At 43.2% G+C, this 21,440-nt stretch overlaps 1 protein-coding gene across 2 annotated transcripts in view; it reads left to right on the top strand.

The window, feature by feature from the left end:
• The window catches only part of TEK (TEK receptor tyrosine kinase), a 385,575-nt gene that overhangs the window by 212,998 nt on the left and 151,137 nt on the right, over positions 1 to 21,440 (top strand). For both annotated transcript variants that reach the window (XM_069240727.1, XM_069240736.1), the window contains exons 8-11: positions 135 to 289; positions 4,915 to 5,059; positions 11,493 to 11,654; positions 18,493 to 18,633. In XM_069240727.1, the coding sequence (XP_069096828.1) occupies positions 135 to 289; positions 4,915 to 5,059; positions 11,493 to 11,654; positions 18,493 to 18,633 (603 nt within the window). The remainder of the gene's footprint in view (positions 1 to 134; positions 290 to 4,914; positions 5,060 to 11,492; positions 11,655 to 18,492; positions 18,634 to 21,440) is intronic.

Below are 21,440 nucleotides of genomic sequence, written 5' to 3'. Positions count from 1 at the left end.
ACCTCTATATTGAGCAAGATAATCCCTTTTAACAAGCACATGATGGGGGAAGAACTGAGAGTAAATACAGGGACGCATTTCACGAGAATGCGACGGTGACAATCAACAGCAAAATCAACATCTTGTTTTTTCAGGTGCACCAAATATGGCTCCAGAAATATTGAACTTGCAAGAGTCGATCGAGTTGAATTCTGGGATAGAATACAAGCCTACGTGTGCAGCTACTGGACATCCACTTCCTACCCGTGAAGAATTTAAGCTTGTTAAACAAGATGGAACTGTGCTCCAGGTAAGCATCAGTCTTCTAGGCGGAAGGCCAAGACATAAAGGACAGAAGCACTTGGTACAATCGATGCTGATGTTTTTGGGCACTGAATACATACTAGCCCCCTGTTTTGTGACGAAGGATTGATAGTCTAGCGTCTCACATTTGCTTGCTACTTGAATAGTGTTTAACATACTGGAGCACAGTTGCGCTTCCTTTCCGTATTACAGAAACGCTGAGATGCGCTAATTCGTATTCCAAGACACATTTTTTGCCACATGAGGCAAAGTGAGTACAAAGAAGGCCCACCCACTAGTCCGTCGAAGGATTGAAGACATAGGAGTGTAAACAGAGCTAGGCTCGTCATGCTTACCCTGGTGTATGCAGAACAGTTTGGCCCTTCCTTGCCCTCGGTTTTGATTCCCTCTACCCAGTGTAGAAAAACAAATACTTTGTGCTACTTTTTTTTTATTTATTGATCCAACTCGGATTGGTAAAAAATAAGAAAAAAAATCACCAGCTCCCGTTTCAGTGTGCACGTACAAAACGATGCGGCTGGCCACATCATAAGCCTTTTTTCTATCCTCTCTAGCTATTCTGCACAGCATTGACATCGCAAAAAACCATTGGCAAAGCCAGCAGGTCCGATAGGCTCGGGATACTTGTTTTGCCAATGCTTGTTTTATTTTGTGTTTTTTATAGCGCTCCTTTACTGTGAGACAGTGGGGTGCCTTGCTATAAAACAAGTCCAAAAGCAGGAGATTCATCATAAAAAGCAAACATTGTCTCAATAGAGAACTTGAGAAGGATAAAATGGAAATGGCTTTAAAAAGTGGGAAGAGGCTTCCCCAGAGAGCAACTAACAACGTGAAGGAAAGGATGCTTGAATAAATCTCAGCCACTGGCGATCGCTCAGGTTGTACTCCAGTCCATTGTTTTTCATCCACTACACTACTATAGATGGAGGAGACATGCCTTATACAAATCAACCTTGTTCCTTCTCCAAAAGGAACACTCGGGCCAAACTGCCAGGCCAGGTACATTCCAGACAGGAACGTAAGCCACCTTAGCTCGCTTTTGACTTACTTACTTATTAGGTCCATTCCGGTCAGATGAATGAAGGAATAAATTGATAGAACAAGGGTACATGGGCGTGCCTCTTGGGTGCATAGTAAAAGAGGTGCAATGTGCCCCTCGCTGTCCTGGGTCCGGTTTTACTGAATCTGCTGCACTGTTGATAGCAACACTTGTGTAAGACCAGAAACATTTATTACTAGTTGGTCCTTAACTCATTAGATAGCTCCGTGTATAAGGTTCCTTCAGGTTCCGTAAGTATTTCTGACACACAGATGTGAAACACACCAATGGAATTATTGTGACTGGTGGCTTAGTAGCCTAATTCGCCTGTGTTTGATCCCATGGTCACAGGTTCAAATCCTGGCACGTTGATGCAGCCTTTCATCCTTCTGAGGTCGATAAAATGAGTACCATTGAGTTGGGAAACAATAAACATCTGTTATTCAGTTCCTTGATACCCTTGGGTGATACGTGTGCTCTACAAATACACATTATGTAATGACTGGCATTTTGCTTATTTGTTTTTTCTGGTGGTGGATCTGTCAGAAGATGGTTTTAGGGTATTTAAATATGGTGTGTGATAGGCAGGGCCAGCTTTAGCCTAGGTGGTGCCCAGTGCAATGGTCTTTTTGCCGCCTCACCCCCCCAATGACCTCCTTGTCCATGAATTTCCTTACTACCGCCCTCCAACAGCACCACTCATCTCTCCATAGCCCCACTCTGACATGCATTTATTTTTTTATAGTGCTATTCATAGTCCACTCGCACTCAGTTATGTGATCTGCATGGTACATGTTCTTTGTAGAAGGCATATTGACCATCTGCCTACTTTATGATGAGTCAAACTGCCTCTAGACAAAACTCAGATTTGTCTCCAGCAGGAATATTAGTCACCAGAGGTATCTTGACATTTTTATTGTTGCCTGAAAACAGGTCGACACACAAGGAACTCTGCAGAAGATGCTTTCAAACCCATAAGTTATTTTTAAACACAGTGGCCCCAAGGTCAGAGCCAAGTGAAGCTGCTCCGGACTCACCACCCTAAAGCTAACCGTGGCAATAAGTTAACACATTGGTTATTACTGACAGGCAGACTGGGCCTAGTTTCGCTGCATCAATATGTAGTTGTATTTTCAGAAACCCTACTTAATTGAGCCACTTGTTATTTTTTTGTCCAAAGTTTTGCATGCAGAGAAAAAGAATTATGACGGCTCTGTATTTTAAATATGTTATACATGCATATGCAATATACTTTTTTATTGTGTGCTTGAAATTGATATTTTAAGACTGATTGGTTATTTTTTTTAAAGGGCTTCTTCGCATGAAATCAGTGCTCATACAGGTGGATGAATCTTTGGACCCATTAAGTCTTGTGGTAGAACCATCAACAGAATTTCAACAAAACCCCAAACAATTAAAACACCATGATCAATGTGGACACGAAGGAAAACTGCAATCAGGCACAAAGTTAACAATTTATTACCAACACAAGCTCAAAGTCATATAGACAATGCACAAAACCAAGTAATAAAGATACATAATCACCAAGGGTTGCTAAAGAATAATACGTAACATCAGTAAAAATATCTGAGACACTGAAAGAATGTGTTGTCCTAAGTTAACAATCATTGGTCAATTCAAATGTAGCAGAGTCAATAGTCTTTGGCTGAGCACAGGTCAACCTTATACCTAACCACATCAGGGAAACGTGTGGGGAGGAACACATGCAAACAAAATACAAAAAGCATAAAAAGGACGAAAATAATTTGGAAAAAGATAATTTCGGACTGCCGGTCACTAACTAACTTAAGCAAAACTTAAGAAAAAAGGGAAAGAATCAGCATCTCAGAAGCTTGGTCAAGAGTCTTGAAAGGGAAATAGGAAGGATGTCTAAAGGCCTCCTTATGAGTTTGGTGGTCCACAGACTGCCAAACTTGCGGTGTCAGTCAGACCGCCATACTCTTGGCAATCTGACCACCAGATTATGAACCTGGTGGTCAGACTATTAGGAGACTGCCATCACTGTCAGGACCATGGATTAGCGGCGGTCGAAGTAGTGATCAGCCACAGTCGTGCCGGGTTCGGCACCGCTGACCTGATCACAACTACAATTTCCACCAGTCTTTTCATGGCGGGGTCCCTGCCATGAAAAGGCTGGCGGAAAGCCAGTGCTGGGGGAAATAAGGCCCCAGCACTGCCCACGACCATGTCCTGGGCAGTGCAGGGGCCCCACTGCCAGCACCCTCGGAATGCACACTGTCTGCTATTACAGACAGTCCCATTACGTCGTAATACGGCATTTCTGCCGGTAAGTCTGGTGGAAACATCATAATACAATGGTGGTGATGCCGCTGGCTTGACGGCTGCCTCACCACTGCCAAGGATACAGCAGTCAGGGAATCTTCACCAGCAAAGCATCAGCAAGGCATCTGCAAGCATCAGGAGCTCTCTGCAAGGTGCTAGGAAGTGCCCAAAGTTTAAATGTCCATCAATATTTAAGAATTCACAAAGCATTCTGATTTGTCAAAAGTATCAGTTCATGTCACGTAGAATGGGCATCATCAAATAGAAAATAATCGTATGACTCAGAATTGAAACAGTTCAATTTCTTCCACTGTCAGTCATGGGAACATTTTCCATCTGTGTGACTTCACGCACATTTGAGACAATTGTATTCAATACCAGTCCATGTTTCACACTGTTCTTCTGTCAAGGACACTACGGTACATTCTTTCTATACTTAAACAAAAGAATCTATTACCAACGAGCTAAGCTTCTCATGAGAACATAACCTAGAAGAAACTTCACGTTAGGAAATGAATCAGCATTTCCAGCACGGTCACAAATTACATGCTTCAACAGGCCTCACTCATGCTAACGCAAAGAAATCATAATAATGAGTTTAATTATTACGTTTTAGTGAAACACATGCAATATTCAACCTATAGATTCAGCTTTAATAATATTTCATTAATTTGAATAATACATTTCATTTCAAATGGGAAAAGCATTGTTACTGCATTTCATCAGGTACAACATAGAGTTGCATTTCTCTCACTTTGCACATATTTTTAAACTCATTAATCATTTATTATTCATTAGAAATTCATTATCGCTTCTAAATGCACTGTTAGTCTAGAGTCTAAATTACATTATAACATAAGTTTTGTACTTTTAACGTGATTTCAAGCAAGTGCACATTTAAAGAGTGTGTCAGTGTAGCTTTCTAGTTTAACCATTGAAATTACCATTAACATAAAACATAAACTGTCACATTCTGATGACCTTTGTGACAGGAGGGACTCTACTAAACAGTTAGACTACATCAATATTAATCATTTTCATTTCCTCATTGGGGGTCTTTTAAGTCATACCTCTTTTAACTTGTTTATGAATATTGTATTAATATTGAAATTAGATTATCTGTTAAACCATTCAATAAATAAAAATGTTACCATATCAGGAATAAGGTGTAGCTAAGGATAGATGGCTTTTTGTGCTATTTTGACTTGAGATTTATGACATTAATGACTGCAAAAGTAACCGTCTGCTTTATTTTAATTTGCTCGTAGGCTGAGAAAGCCACAGAAAGAGAGAGCCTCGTGGTAGCCGAATTCAAGGTGCCCACAGTTCAGCCGCGGGATACCGGCATTTGGATCTGCCAAGTAGAAACAGTGGCTGGAATGGCAGAAGGGATATTCAGCGTCTATGTTAAAAGTATATTTGTTTGAGTGGTGGCTTCCTGTACTCGTTTTTCTCTGTAAGAGCAGTGTGTATGTATGTGGTATTTGTATAGCACAGACATAACTGAAGGGCACCTGTGCAGAGCCAAATGCAAAAATACAGTCAATGTGTGATTGCAGGGGAGTGGATTGTCACTGTACCGAGATGAACTGCTTTTAATGAGGTGTCTCCCAAGCCCTTTGCCAATAGCCTGGCCGATGACGCTGCAAGACTGATGTGAAACAAACTGGAATTAGGGAAATGTTTGTGGTCCTCTCAAAGATCATTCCTTATAACATGACTGCGCTGCACATTTTATTTTTGCCTTCAGTATCACCAAAGTTTGCAGAGGTTAAAAAAAAAACAGGGGAGCAATTTGTTAATTGATATACATAACCTGTTCCTTCTGAGTACCACCAGTACTCTATACAGTAGAATTAATACACCCCACTGGGAAATGTCGACACCTTTCTTTTAAAAGCAGATCCCTAAGGTTATGTTTCCTTGAACGAGTTCAACCTCATTTGGAGGTCACCAAACTGCTTTAATTTCTTGGAGATTTTGGTAGATGTTTGTAAATGCTGCTACTAATTAGGCCCTCTTTATGGGTGACCCCAGGGATAGCGCCCTGGGGAACCACGAGTTGTCCCGTTTTTTTGGACCCGAAATCCAGGTTTGGAAACACTGCTATGCTAGCAGCATTAGCAGCTGGGTGATCAGCCAGACGCATATACTTTGTCAGACTCTTCTTTATTCCCTGTTTACTCTGTACTACGCATGCTGTTCTATTGCTGGGGAAGCCAACCTCCATCCAGGGTGTTCCAACCATCTCCCTGGCTGGATTGGCTTTGTCCCCCTCACTTTCAGCCTTTCCCCATCTTCGGGCAGGAGGTTGTGGCCAGCTTCCAGCTGGCATCCTGTTATCCACAGGGTCCCAATTTCCTCCCAACAAGACATCTCCGCCCATCGTAAAGAGAAACAACAGTTCTTGAATATAACGCTATGGGCCAGAGTTATAAGGCCCTAGTGCAACCGGAACGTCACTTCTTGTGACACTCCGTGGCGCTGTGCAGTGCGCCACATTTACGAGGCAGTGCTAGGCCACATTTTGTGGCTTAACGCCCCCTTAGAATATAAGCTCGTCCGACATGGTTTTCAGTGTCAGAGGGGCGTGCAATGGGTGTTGCTGTGGGTGTTCCAACGCAACATCTATTTACACAAGAAGGTGTAAATCTGTGGCAGCGCCAAAAACGAACGCCACCCCTGGGGTGGAGTTAGCATGGCACAACGAGAAGGAATACTTTTATTCCTCCTTGTTTTTGCTTTTTCTATGTGTGCTGTATTCTGCAGCACACATAGAAGGAGCAAAATGCCACAAATAAAAGTTTATGTGCAGGAAGGTGTGCCTTCCTGCCAAAAAACAATCATTAAAAAATGACGATTTGCTACTTATATGTGTGCTGCATGCTGCAGCACACATAGAAGTGCCAAATCGCCATTGTAGATTGTTTATGTGCAGGAAGGGACACCTTCCTGTACATAAACAATCAATCCCCTCAATGTAGACACCCTTGCACAATGGTGCAAGTGTGCCTGCGTTGGCAGCTAAATTTAGCACCGCCACATGGGGATGTGCCGTATTTTAGTACGTATTTGTAAAGTGATGCAGCACGGCACTGCAAATTTTGGCGCAGCACTGCACTGCACCACTTTTTAGTAAATCTGGCCCTGTGTTTTTTGGGTACGGATCCACACCAATCAAAAGCAAGGTTTGTAGACGGAGACGGGTTGTTGGTAGGGGTATAGCCCCCACCAAACTCTTACAACATAACAGAAAGCAGACAATGCTTCCTCCAGAGAGTACACATCCTTTCCATACCCTTCCCGGCTCTCTCCCACCACCCCACCCTCACCACTCACCCATCACAGGTATTTACCACCTACTCAGAGCATAGCAAGTTACAAATGTACCTACTCAGCACATGCATTAACCCCCTAGCATATCATGTTCCAGAGTGACTTATCTAGATTCCATGTGCATGTTCCTCTTGCTAACCCTGTATGCAGCCAAATCGCACATCATTTCCTCCAGTGATGAGAGGACAAGACTAAGGTGGCCATTATGAACTTGGCGGGAAAACCTGATGAGTTCGGCGCTGGCGGTCTACAAAAGACCACCAGCGCATTGAAGACCCCGCCGGCCACATAATGATCATTCCGCTGGGCCGGTGGGCGGAAACAGTGTTTCTGCTACCCGGCCCAGCGGAATGCAGGGCCTGTACATTGACATCAGCTCCACATGGAGCCGGCGGCAATGTACCAGTGCAGCGGGTACAGCAGCAACAGTAGCGCATATCACTGCCCATATATCGGGCAATGACCTGCGCGATGGGGCTGTGCACGGGGGCCCCAGGGCACCCATTCCGCCAGCCTCTCCCTGGTGGGGTGAACCACCAGGGATAGGCTGGTAGAATCAGGTACATTATCCGGCGGGCAGCGATGCCCTGTCGGATATGTATCTCTGCCATCGCCAGGCTGCCTGGCGGTGGCGGAGTTACGCCAGTGGCGGTTTTGCCAGGTCCATTATATGGCGGTCTGGGATGCCATGCCGTGGCGTTAATTACCGCCGGCATGGCGGCCCAGACCGCCATGTTCATAATGACCCCCTAAGTTTGTTTTCAGAATTGCACACCCACCCATCCATTGAATGCCAGGAGTAAATCAATTCTCAGAGCAGAAATGGGACATGGACACCCTCAAAGTCAGTGAGTGTGTAGGGGAATGGATATGTCCACATGGAAAAGGATTTTGCCCCTGGAGAAAAAAAATAAAATTCAAGCGTGATTGTACTAAAGCAAAGTCTTTTTCAAATGCTCACTTATACACTTGTACAATTACACATACAAGCTCATTTCAAATGGATGTTACTTGTTAATTCACAAAACATCTTTGTAGTATTCTTGAAAATCTAAAGCTGTCAGAGGTTTCTGGTAGTACTCTTTAAAAACCTAGTGAAGTCTAAGATTTTGTCAATTTTTACCCAAGTGAAGGAGTAAACTAACCGGTAAAGAATTAGGCTAGGGAACGTGGGTTGAGACAGAGGAACAAATGGAATCACAGAGCACACAAATACAATTTCCCACTAAGGAACAGGGAAGAGTCACAAAGGTTTCAGTGAAAAGGAGACAGACAAGGGAAGAGAGCCCAGAGTACTACAACAAAGGAACAGTTAAATGAAAATTATCCTGCTGAAATGTACTACATGAAAAGTAAAGTGGCGAAGGGGAGGTTGATGTATGCAAATGAAAATTCAATGCACGTGTGAAAGATGTCCTCTCCAATATGACATTTGGAGGGACCTGTATAAGAGAAGGTTTACATGCTTCTCACATATTTAAATTCATTCGGGCTATTCACAACGGCAAACTGACATGAGTAAATCTAGATATGTAGGTTTACTCTTTCACTGTGTAGTAAATGTACTACTTTTGGCTAGTCACCATTTGCAAGCATAAATTTACTACAAATAGTAGACCTTTATATCTCCACCTCTGAAGCCAGGGGGTGAAGCCTAATTTACGTGTGTAAAGTTACTCCTTGTAATTTTTGACATGTACGCAGAGATCGCCCGGGGAGGAGATTTCTCTACAGCAAAGTATAGGAAAACATTAAAACGTTTATTGATTTACAAACAATTAGTTAAAAAGATTTTAAGGGAAATATTAATTTAGTTAATTTTAATATAGTTAATTTAAATAAATTAAAATATTTATATTTATTTATTATGTATTAATAAGATAAAAGTGATGTATAGGACTCAATTAAATTAACTTATTTAATTTTCAACAAAATTAAAGTTACATTTATTTTTAAATTTAAAAAAAGGTTATTAACATGAACTAATTATTATTTTTAATTTACATATAATCTGTAAACATTTAAATAAATGTATGTATATATTTTAAGAAGTCTAACCAAATTAATTTATTTTAACATTATTTCCGTTTGGGGAGGTTTTTAAGTCTTTGTCTCCATTATTTTCTATAGGAGAGCGTCTAACTACCAGTAGTTGGCCATGTCGAGGGCTGACTCACTCCAGTTTTGAGCTGGAGTATATTTACTACTGTTTTGGGTTCTTTTTGGCTGTATTATCTTTAGAAGTGCATTTGTGAGTAGCAATGGATTACTATTATGTGGGTGGGTGTTTGGCGCTCCTTAAAACCCTGTTAGCCCTACCTAAACCCATTCTTACCTCTCTCACTGTCGCTACCTGGATTCACGACTGCTTGCCTGTCCATGGTTAAGCAGCCTGTATTTTACTTTATGTTTCACGGTGCTTGTTTGGTTGTTAAGTTTGTTTTTGACTTGTATATAGTTTGTGTGTGTATTATTTTGTTAGGTACACAGGTGATTTGTTGACACTATGATTAAATTGATTTATTTGTAATAAAGAAATTACTATTCAGTAAAAAATTGAGTTTTTTGCTTAGATACTTAATATAGATTTATCCCTGTTTGATATTTTGCTTTTCTGTATTTCACAGTTAAAGCAGCGGCCTGGGTGCCCATTTCCTTCCTTGCACTAGAGCCCCTGACACACTGGCTACACCACTGGTTTGAAGATTGGGTGCAGGATGACCTCTGTGCTGTGAAGGAGGGCTGCCACACCTCTGTGCATGTTTTAGAAGCCTTAAGGAAATCCACTAAGCAGCTCTTGTCACCTCTTTCTCCTTTCGCGCAGAGCTCATTCAGTTGTATCAATATATTAATGACTGGGTTGTGCAATACCTTCCCTTGTTGAGGACGCCATCTTGCCTCATCAAGAGTCTGAATGTTTACCACATTCATAGAAATCCATTGTGCGCTGCTTTAGGCACCTCTTTCTATTTGTGTGCAGGACTCATCCGCCTCGTTAACATTCATTAGTGGGTTCTACCACTTACAGTGAGATGCAGGGGTGCTGCCCAGTGCACATCTTGCCCCTGTAGTTTGGGTCCATCCTGCCTCGTCAGTATTCATAATGTAACGATTTTGTGCATTGCACAAGGTGAGCATTTCTCTTTGTTAAATACACTAAGCAGGGCAATGGAATGGATCAATTTTTTGCACACTGTGTAGGTGCCCTTCAGCATTATACCTTCCAAAGTCTTGTCATACTAGTGTTTGTTTCGGTGTCTCATCCCATTAATGTGACAAAACAATCCACTAACACGAGCAAAGTGATATCCAATATAAACAGTGTCAGACTGGCCACACCTGGCAGGCCTCACCTGGCATCGGGCATTTCCTGAGGAGAAGGGGAATAGCTTCAGGGAGGGAGTCTGGGGTGTTACACCCACTTAAAAACTTATTCTGTAGTAAATAGTTGGGTACAAGGGCTTTCAGGTGGGTATGAGGAAGTGTCTGCTAGATTTCACCAGGGATTTTTACATGCCCACACTGACAAATACATACACACACACATGCACATGCACACACACACACACACACACACACACTCACTCTCGTCTCTGTTTAGAAGGCCTTAAAAAGTTTATTAGGCTGAAAATATGTTGTAAGGGCTCCTAACAAACAACTCTCCTTTCTCTTTCCACTGCCCCCTTAAGGCCTCTCATGTCCTGCTGCTCATTTAATGTGCTTTAGCAAGATATCCCTGCATAACTGTTGGGAAACCTGAATCTCACACCCCTCAATCTTATTGACCAAATGGCACCCCTGTCCAGGAGGCTGCAAGCGTGGGGGCTGGTTTTGAAGCATTGCAGCAGTTTTAAAAGCACTGCAGAGTTCCTTGCATATCTAACAGATTTAAGGCAACAACACACGTGTCAAGTTAACTCTGGTGAGGAATGCACCTGCTGGAGAGAGATGGGAGTTTTGTCTAGTTGCAGATTTGACTCATCTAAGGTAGCGCAGGGGGTTAATGTGCTTGCTGCAAAGAACATAGCTGCTTTGGTGTGCCAGTCCAGCTCTGAATATAAATCGATGAGAGTCAGAACCAGGTGTGATTCATAAGATAACCAATGACTATGTAAATAATTTTCATTTAGATTGATTGTATGTTGATATGTGAAAATTTGGTACGGATGTAGTCATCTTGTATCTATGTTGGGCAGTCCTGCTATCCCTTAAATATACACTAACGAATATAAGAAGCTGTGATTAGGTTTTTAACACGGTCATGGATAAAAACCATGCATTTTCCATCATGCCCCTATTCATATGTTGAATTTTAAGACGTCCCTGTACTTAGCAATGCAATGACACACTATTACTTTTGACAAATGTGGCAACAAAGGGGCTTAGGTATCCAATAGTGTAGTGATAGGTGTAGCGCAAGGCTAGGGTCTCTCACAAAAAAACAAATTCTTCCTCGTGATTGTAATAAATGTGCCAACGTGTTTCATTAACTTTCATCGTTTTTTTCTAGCTCTTCCTATGCCACAGGTTCGACCAAGCGTGAATGGCAGCGGGCCTTACCACCTTACCATCGACGTCAACGCTGAGCCGCATACGGGAGATGGGCCAATTGTATCAATTAAACTTCTTTACAAACCTGCAAAAACTTCACAATCCTGGCTGTACAAAGACGGTAAGAGCCAAAAATAGATGTGCAATTCTGACAACTAAAAGCCTTTCATACCTACTTTTTGTTGATGAACCAGATTATTAACGCAGACACAACGAAAGAGAAACATCCTGCGATTCAGCTTTAGTCATTCTCGTCAAAGCCCTCTTGACAGATTTTGCACCACCACAGCTTCTACCAAGAATGCCATTTTATAAAAAGAAACTGGTGCAAATATGATTGTAAGTGCTCAAGTTGAAGTCTACAGTCATTTGCAAATTGAGCTATGTGCACTATGATAATCTGACCTATAAACAAACATACTTCAGAGTCTAGACAGTTGAAGTATTAAAAACGTCCAGGCCTAGACTTGCATTGTTCACGCAACTGAGCCCTGTGTCATAAATTGCAGCTCGTTGTGTGAGTGAGGAAAAACTGCACAGGCCCAAATCTATAAAGCATTGCGTAGCAATTATGTCATCAGCGACATTCTTACAAAAATGCCAGTTTAGCATGATGCTAACCATAGCGCTGCGGATCAAGGGCGAGGCAGCAGTACCTTGTGTGAAACATGTCCTCCAAGTACACTCTGGAGTACATATTCCCTTGCAATGACAATTGGCAAAATATAAGCCAAGTAAATGCTTTATTTCATAGTAATCACTAGGGTTGGGTGGAATTTTGGTCACTTCGCATTACTCTTTAACGCAGAGTTCTGGCCCAATTCCGCCGGCCGCCACGTGGCAGAATTTTATTCCTGCGAGGCTCCAGAAAATGTGAGCTGCCAAGCGCGAGCGAGATTTGGTGTCTCCTAGCATGATTTTCTAATGCGAGCGGTCAGGGTCAAAAGGCTGCCGCTTGAGTAGATTTGCTGCCACACCAGTAGGTTCTCTACTCAAGTGGCAGCAAAGTCAACTTGAATGGCTGTGCACTCGTACACAACGCATGGTGCAGTGCGTGCTAATTTTTCAGCACTGATGCACTAACAGTACTAAATTGCAGCACAAGCAGTGCAAGCTGCACATTTTCCTCCAATTGGTGGAATTCCGTGGAGTAAAACTTTGCGAGTTTAGCCCCACGCTCGTAACCACACATCTTACCAGCAAGCATGTCACACAATATTCCACTTGCCTCCTGTTTCAGCCTGATTTCATTTGGTGTTAGAATTTTGCAGAAAGTTAGATCACACTTTTTAGTTACTTACAACAAATGTTCGAAGAGCAGCACTGCAAGATTGTTTTGCTGCACTGCCTTATTGCAATTTGAAAGGGCAGAAATGCACTGTATTTACAAGATACAGTGCATTTCTGACCTTTCCCCCTGAGCTAGTGCACAATTTGGTGCATAGCGCCAATGTAGGCAAGGGTGCCTTCATTGCATGCAGAATTGTTTTTGTGCAGGAATGGGCAACTTAGTGCACAAAAACAGTCCATGGAGGCGCCCTCCCTCCCCCGCCGATTTCGGCCACAGGGTCTCTTCTACCAGGGCCTGGCCTTATAAATTGTTTTTTTTGGTGGGTGAGGGTGGCTGCCCTGCTCCCTCTCATGGTCGAATTCGGCCCCAGGGACCGCATGCCCTGGGGCCCAGCCTTAATATATATATTTATTTTGGGAGGGCGGCTGCATGGTTCCTCTCACCAGGCTAATTTCGGCTCCAGGGACCCCATCCCCCATGGCCCGTCCATCTATCCTGGATGCCCTGCATGGCACCCACTGTGCAAAGGGACTGAGGGGGGAGCCTCCAGAGTTCATAAGGCCCCTGCAGTCTCAGCCAACTTCCTGCCTCCTGCGGGAGCCAGCATTGCTGTCACAGACAGGGAGCTGCTAAACATGGAGCTCCCTGTCTGTGAGAGCAATAGTTTCTTCTATTTTCCTTCCTTCATCTCTGCAAGCAGGGAAACAGAAGAAACATCCACTCCCAGCAAGCAAGAGCTGTCTGACAGCTCTTGCTTGCTGGGACCAGAGTGTTTGTTCTGACTTGGCAGGAGCTGTCAAAGCTCCAGCCAAGTCACAGCAAACAGCTGTGTCCCGGTGGTGGGCACCCCCGGACATAGCAGGTGCTGGCCCTGGGGGGTGGTGGTTCCCAGAGAAATTACTGGCTCTACAAGGGGGGCCGCTCAGTCCCCCTCCAACCTTTGCATTTAGCCGCCGGAGGTGGTGATACTCAGGGCCGGGGACCCGCAAATGACCCCCTTCACTATCTTTTTTCAGCCCTGGGGAGGTGGTGATCCCCGGGACTGCAGGGGGGCTGCATGGGCCCCTCTCACCATGTATTTCATCATATGCCTGAGGAGGTAGCGGTCCCTGGGGCTGTGGGGAGAGGGCTGCGTGGCGCCCCCACATTTATTTCATCACTTGCCCCAGGGAGGTGGTGCTCCCCAGGGCTGCGGGGGAGCTAGGCGGCCCCCCTCATTTATTTAATCATTTCCTCGGAGAGGTGGTGGTACCCAGGGCTGCAGGGGGCCACGTGGGCCTCCCCATGTTAATTTAAGCTTTTGCCCTGGGGAGGTGGCAGTCCCGTGGGCTCTGGGGGGGGGCAGGGTCATGTGGAACTCTCTACATTTATTTCATCATTTGCCCCTGGTAGGTGGCGCTCCGTGGGGCTGCAGGGGGGCCACGTGGGGGGCCACTGGGAGGCCACATGGGCCCCCACATTTTAATTTAATATCTTTCCCTGGGGAATGTGGCAGTCCCCAGGGGCATAAATAAGCCCTGGAGGAGGGCCAGGTGTGCCCTCCTCCTTTATTCTTTATATGCCACTAGGGACTTGGCCCACCCAAGGCTTTAATAAAACTAGTGTAGACGACCACGCTTGTTTTTCTAAAATTTTTGCAACAGATTCACAACCCCCTTGTAAATTTGCAGCCATTTTTTTTTTAAGTGCTTTTTTTTTTTTACCCTGGACGGGGTTCCTCTGGGACCTCAGCACCAGAGCTAGAGAGTCAGGGTGTCCCCACCCTGGCCCTTTTTCTTTTTTTCAATCTTATTTCTTGGGACTCGGCTGAAGCTGATTCCGAAGATGGCTGCCAACACTTCCAGGTGCTGGAGGCCAATCAGAGCTCTGCAGATCTCTGCATGAGGTCATAATTATTTGCGAATCCTTCGCACCTCTAGATATCTATATTTATTTTTCTTTTATTGTCTCAAAAACTAATGAACAGATATATACCAAATTTGGTGTAATTCCGTCCAGCGGTTCTGGCTGTAATCCTCTCTACAATCTCGATGGGAATTATAATGGGAAACACACTTTTTTTGACCCCCCCCCTGTTTCTCAGCCCCCACCTGATGGATCACCCCAAACATGTACAACAAGATTCTCAGGAACAGTTTTTTTGAAACTTTTCGTGAAGATTCATCAAACGGTGCCAAAAATATAGGCAAGTCAAAAAACGCTATTATGGTCCTAACTATAACTACTTACTGGCAACCGCCAGTAGGTAATATGTACATTTATTTATATATATATAATCACACACATAGATATAATATATATATATCTTATGACCAAATTAGGAACATGGATGTCTCCATGCCAGGGTGCGAGAGGACAATTAATGATGAGGCAAAAGCATAAGATAGAAATAGACAGGAGGATAACTAAAGGTAAGACTTACCTCCTGATAGCAGAGGGAATTCTACAACTAGCCCCAGGTATATCGCAAACTCCACACAGAAGCCGAAGATTGAATGCCCACACAGAATGGGATAAAGGAGGCCTAGGAAAGGAGGCAAACTGAAAAGACGTTAATGAGGCAGGAACCATGGACGGAGGGTAAGGGAACTAGAGGAACAAAGAGAATAGAACAAAGAGGCCATTAAAGGCGCAGGAACAAATGAGCCAGGTGCGAACTGCTGTTGTCAGGCAAGAATTGCAGCACTTAAAGTTCCATGGACTAAACTGCACTTGTGATAAGGTGCACAGGACATTCTCCACATTTATGCCGGTGTGCATTTTCTGCCAAACTCTAAATAAGGCCCATAGTTAGTAGAGGCTTATTTATCTCTGTTATACAGGATAACAAATTATTTATCTAAAATTATCTTTAAATATTATATTTTGGTCAGTGCTGTTTGCCCGGTATACTTCAAAATGCAAAACCTTACAGTATATTTCTAAAACTGTTCTTGGAAGAGAACCACCAACCCTAAATAAATTGTTTTTCAAATCCGATTAAGTTTTAGTCCTGTGACTGTTGAAAATGCGTTTTGGCACGTTTTACTGTCTCAGTGCCCTTTAAAATTAAAGGTTACATAGTAGAGTTTTAATAACCACAACAACAAAGTGGCCTTTAAATCATTTCCTGTTTTACCCATATTTCTTTCCCAATGCGCCTTGAAATATACTATGTGGCACTATTGTCTCCAAAACATCTCAGAGGGAGAACTGCAAATCCTCCAATAAATACACCCTTACATATTCTGATCAAACGCACATTCTCCGCCGACTTTTAAGAGCAACAATTTATTTAGGGAGAAGGCAGTCGTCATTAAATCATTAAAACTATTAATTTTGGTGGGGCAGAGGGACTGCAGTGGCTCAGTGGCCCTGCGGACATAAGAAACCCTAATTTTTGGACCCCAGAGAACGTTTTGGTGTGTCCTTAAATCATAGCAGACCAGTGCCCTGGCAGATGAAGGTGAAACAGTTAATAAGTTCACCACCACGAGGCAGGAAAAGACCGTGTCCATCACCACATCTTAAAGTGAGAATGATGCCTTAGTTAAGAATTCTTTCCGCAGATGGAATTTTATAAGTATCTCAGCAAAAAACAAAGCATAGAAGATGTAATGTGGTAAATGATTCTACATGTGTGTTTGTATTTCTTGGGTCCCTGATATTCAGTGATCTATTGTAAAGACAGAATAGACTCCTATATTCCCTTGAAGAGCATTATAACATTTTTCACGAATAGCCATCCTTTATGCACTATAGAAAAGAATACAAAGACGAGTTTGGAGTCCAGACAAATACTTTAAGGATCCACACTACAAGGGTGGACTCAGCATGACTGGTGAAAAAAAGAATTGCTAATACCAGCAAACACTGGGATCAGAAAAGCAGATCCTCTCAGTGCCAAGGCACAGCAGAGCAAGCCATGTGCCATACATGGGTCACGGTCATCTGGTTCTCCGACGCCCATCCTCTCATGAACCTATATGGTGAGGAGGGCTCAAAGACAGCACACAGTCCACACTAAAGCAAAGAAAGCATTGTTGATACCCCAAAGAGCGGCACCCCAGGTGCTCAGCCGGAAGTGGCAAAGCCTTGCTAGACTTCTAGAAATAGTCTTCTGGGAAACACATGCAAAAAACAGGTTTTTGTCATATGTTTGAACAATCTTATTCGAGATGGTGGGGGAGTGGCTATGACCAGAAGGGGCTCATGTAGAGGAGAAACCTGCATTGAAGCAAAGGGCTTCAAAGTGTCTGTTGCGAAGCGACATGCCACATGCTGTAATGAATGAAACAAGGAAGAGAAGACTACGCTTAATGAAGAATACTTCAAATATTCCAAACATTTCAGAGCTAGTCCTGCCAGTCACAAATCACAAACCACTGCAGATCAGTTATCATTCATGAAACCTAGGACCCAAGGCATCAACATTTGCCAAGCATATTTGGAAGTACATCCTCAAGTTGAAGCATCTGTTTTCAAATAGCTATTTTATTTAAGATAAATGTCTCTCCCAAACAGTAATTGAGCAAGGAAGGGGAGAATTAGATCGCTGGCTTTTATCTGAGCCCTCTAGCTCCACCACTGGCCATAACTACCAGGGAGTTCCAACCCTTCACACACACTTCCCCCCTCAAAGATTGTTCACAGACTCTTTAATTTAACTTTTGGTAAGCAGCTACTTGGAGTGCCCTCCCACTTGGATATTATTGCTCAATATTGAACAGTGTGCTCTCATATCCTTTAGAGGCCTGGAGTGTTAAGGAATACATTTCCAGTGAGAATCAGGTCAGTCAATCAATCAATCAATACTTTGTATAGGGCAGCTTATCACCCCTGGGGTCTCATGGTTAGCGGAATTCCGAGTGAACTTGTAGTAGAAATGGAGCTGTTAACATTACCTTTTTGTCACCTCAGTGTTAAATTGTACATTGATGATACGAATGAATAACTACAACTTAAAAAGCACGAATAGTTACCCAAATAAGAGTGACCTGGCACCGAGAATTATTTCCCTTCATCCTTATGGTATTTTTGAATGGCCACTCTACAATTGTTGAACATAGACAAAGGCCCACACCCATCAAATCTCACCTCCGAAAGAAAGGATCCTCTAGTACATGTTTTCACCTCAAACCTCAAAACGGGGCGGCGCTAGGATGACCCACAATTCCGTCCAGACTCTTACGCCATAGTTGTGCCTCAATCTCCTCCGACTTCGTGTTCATCCTGCATATTTGAGAATCAGGAAATCAGTAGCGTAATGATAAATTCTGCCCTGCACCCGTCCCACCCCCAGAGAATGTGAAGAGTGGCCCTGAGTCCCCCATTTCTCACAGATGTTCATTAGCCCTGGGCTGACTGGGGGCCCCATGAAGGGTTCAGGGAACCCTAGATGATTGCCTCCCCACGCCCTAGGGGCAGCAGTGGCCTGCGTTACGCCCCTACAAGAAATGTTTAAACTCCTGGCTGTTCTCATTTGAGACGCGCTCGTTGCTGGACATCCACGTTTTTTCTGGTCATAGTATTTCTACACGCCAAGAGACTCTTCGCAATCGTACCTTTGCGCTTTATAAATACAGTGAAATAAATTAATAATAGACTCTTGTAAAACGTTTGACGAAACATTTCAAGACTACTAAAATGTCACGTGTAAAAATGTCCTTTTATCTGTTTCCCATTCCAGTCGGAGTCAAAGAAAAAACTGTGAAACTAGAAGGCCTCATGCCGAGTACAGAGTACTACATCTGTGTACAGCTGAGTCGCACTGGGGACGGCGGGTTGGGCCACCCAGGTCCCGAGGCAAGCTTTAAGACGGATGCCATTGGTAAGAATGCATATTCTATTTGGACAAGGACACCTCTTAGTTTTGGTGTTGTCAACAGCCCAGAAGTTTCTACTGCTTGTGCAACCCAGGCGTCTAACCAAAAGCTCACTGAAAAAAACGCCCCACACTGATCTGTCAGGCCAGCCCATCGGACACTGCCTAATTGCCCTACAGGCCCGTCCGACCCTGACCAAAACCATGTCCTACACATAATAGAAGATCAAGATCATATATTAAAGGCAGCTAACACATGTGACGGGCATGCTAAGGTGAAATCGGAGTTTTGCTCTTTTCACTTAGAAGCCTATGACCTACGTTGCTGTCAGCCAGTTAGAATATTTGGCAACATCTGTTAGTGCCAGGTAGGCCTCAAGAAATTGCATAATAACAGACACCATATGATTTATTATATCCTTGGCATTACATTTCAAATGGTATACTTTTAGTAGAAATGTCTGATCTAGAAGCAACTGGAGCACTTATCTAAAGCTCTGAGAAAGAATGGTGTCAAGAAATTGCCTTTATTTCATAAACTCATTTATTCAGGGTGTAGGCCAATGCCACTGAAGATTGGTGTTTGAAATTCATTGAGTGTGCAAGTCAGGTTTAAACTTGGTTTCAAATGTGTTCTTGCTCAACTAAGCTGAGTTCTGTCATATACAGCTAGAAAGTGTGCTTCGTTATTGGCTTGATATCTGAACGTCAAGTGTCATCCACAGTGGTATGGATATAGACACACCCTGCAGTCTAAGAATATCAGAACAAGGCTTCCCATGAATATTAGTGGTTATCTGAGAGTCAGCAACATCTTAATTTTGCCACAATTCTTAACAGAAAAGAAACCAAGCAAATTTATTTTGCAATGACAAGCTAGCATCGAACCCTGTCTCATATGCAGACCGCTAACATACTGCTATTTTATGCTACACAACTTTTATCAAGCACCACGTCTGAGATTTACAAACTCTACTGGATCTGCTGGCACTTGTAAACAGATGTGTTGCTATTCAGGGCGGATTAAAGGAAACCAGAAGTGGCCTACAATGCACATTTATATATTTATAGAATAAGAGAATTCATCCACAATGAAGCAGAAGGAATGCAACACGTATGACAACAAAGTAATTCTTTGACAGACAGGAAAGCCTGTCGTCGTACTTCTCAAAATAAAAACATTAAAAACACACAAAAAATGTGCAGAGAAGACAGCAGAATTAAATGCCATTTTTTAAAGCATTGCATGATTTAAATATATATTTACAAATCATCAATAGTTATGGAAAATAAATATATTCACAACTTAAATAGAAAAAAACATGAAAAAAATATGTCATAGCTCTTTTAAGGTCTCAATTACCTGATTATGGCAAGATGATGGTTTTTATTGTGGGGGAAGTAATTATTTTATCAAATGCTCACCCAATGGATTCTATTTCTGTATACATTTTGGTGATCAAGTAAGAAGCATTGAGGAGGTAGAATGGAAATAACTTTAAGTAAAATCATTGGGATAATCACATGAGGCAGGCTTCTGCGACTAACGAGGCCCTAAATGTTGGCATCATTTGTTTCACAAAAAGATCCACTTCTGGTGGGAGGGCACCAGGGAGGCTACCACTAAAGGACCTTACCTCTTACAAGGTGAAACATGAAAAGGCAAACAGTAATCCAACCAGGAGGATGCCCATAAGAGAAAAGAGAGCTTTCTGTTGCAATACATTCCAACTGTTGTAGTCAGGCAGACGCTGGCATTAGTGCCAACGGCCACCACAATGTGTAGATGAATTGAATGTTAGGTGGAATGCCCCTTTCACCAAGTGTCAGAAGTCTTCACCATCTGCATGACCACGGGTGCCACCTTGATGAGATCCAACTGCTTCACACTCAACTCAGACAAGATAAAAGTTGTGATCTTCACACCTCGTTCCACACCAAACCCCTACACCCCATACCAGAAACTTAGGAATCATCCATTACAAAAAGCTTGACATGACAACCCAGGTAAACACAGTGACCTCCATCTTCTTCCACATCCAGAGGATGCTGTGGGAAATATTCCAGTATCTACCAGACAAAACCAGGAAACAGTCACACAGGCACTAATATCCAGCAAACTTGACTACAGCAACTCACTATATGCGGGAATATTCAGACAGCTCCTGAACAGGCTCCAAATCATAAAAATGCTACAGTAGGACTCATCCTCAAACCTAACACACCACACCCACATCACGCCACACTTCAAGGAGCTTCACTGTCTCCCCATTCACAAATTCACTCAGTTCAAACTCCTCAAACACACACACAAAGCACTACACAACATAGACCTTGCCTACCTCAACAGTCACATACACTTCCACCAACATTCCAGGCACCTCCATTCAGCTAGATGCTAACTAGCACCTGTACCCTGCATACACAAAAAGAGTAGGAGGTTGTGCTTCTCCATTCCTCCCAAACGATGAAACGAGGTCCCACAGCACATCAGAGCCTCTTCATCGCTTCTTGAGTTCCATAAGAAGCTGAACACCTAGTTTTTAGAATACGTTCCCCTAATAGACCTGCAAGGAACCTGCATACTCTCACAGGTGATTAGCACACTATACAAATGCGCATAGCTTAGCAGAAGACCTGGGGAAACTTGAAGTACAAGAGTTGAGCTCATACTTTCAAAGTCTTATCAGAAATAAGATATAATTTTAGGAGTACGTCTTGTAAAAGGGGACCAGACACCAGGGATAATGATACATATAACAATGTACGACTGTCTAGAGCCGTGGTACTCAAAGTACGGCCCGCGGGCCGCC

This window comes from Pleurodeles waltl, chromosome 1_2, assembly GCF_031143425.1.
Source record: "Pleurodeles waltl isolate 20211129_DDA chromosome 1_2, aPleWal1.hap1.20221129, whole genome shotgun sequence".
Lineage (NCBI taxonomy): Eukaryota > Metazoa > Chordata > Amphibia > Caudata > Salamandridae > Pleurodeles > Pleurodeles waltl.
This window is presented reverse-complemented; position numbering and strand designations above follow the sequence as displayed.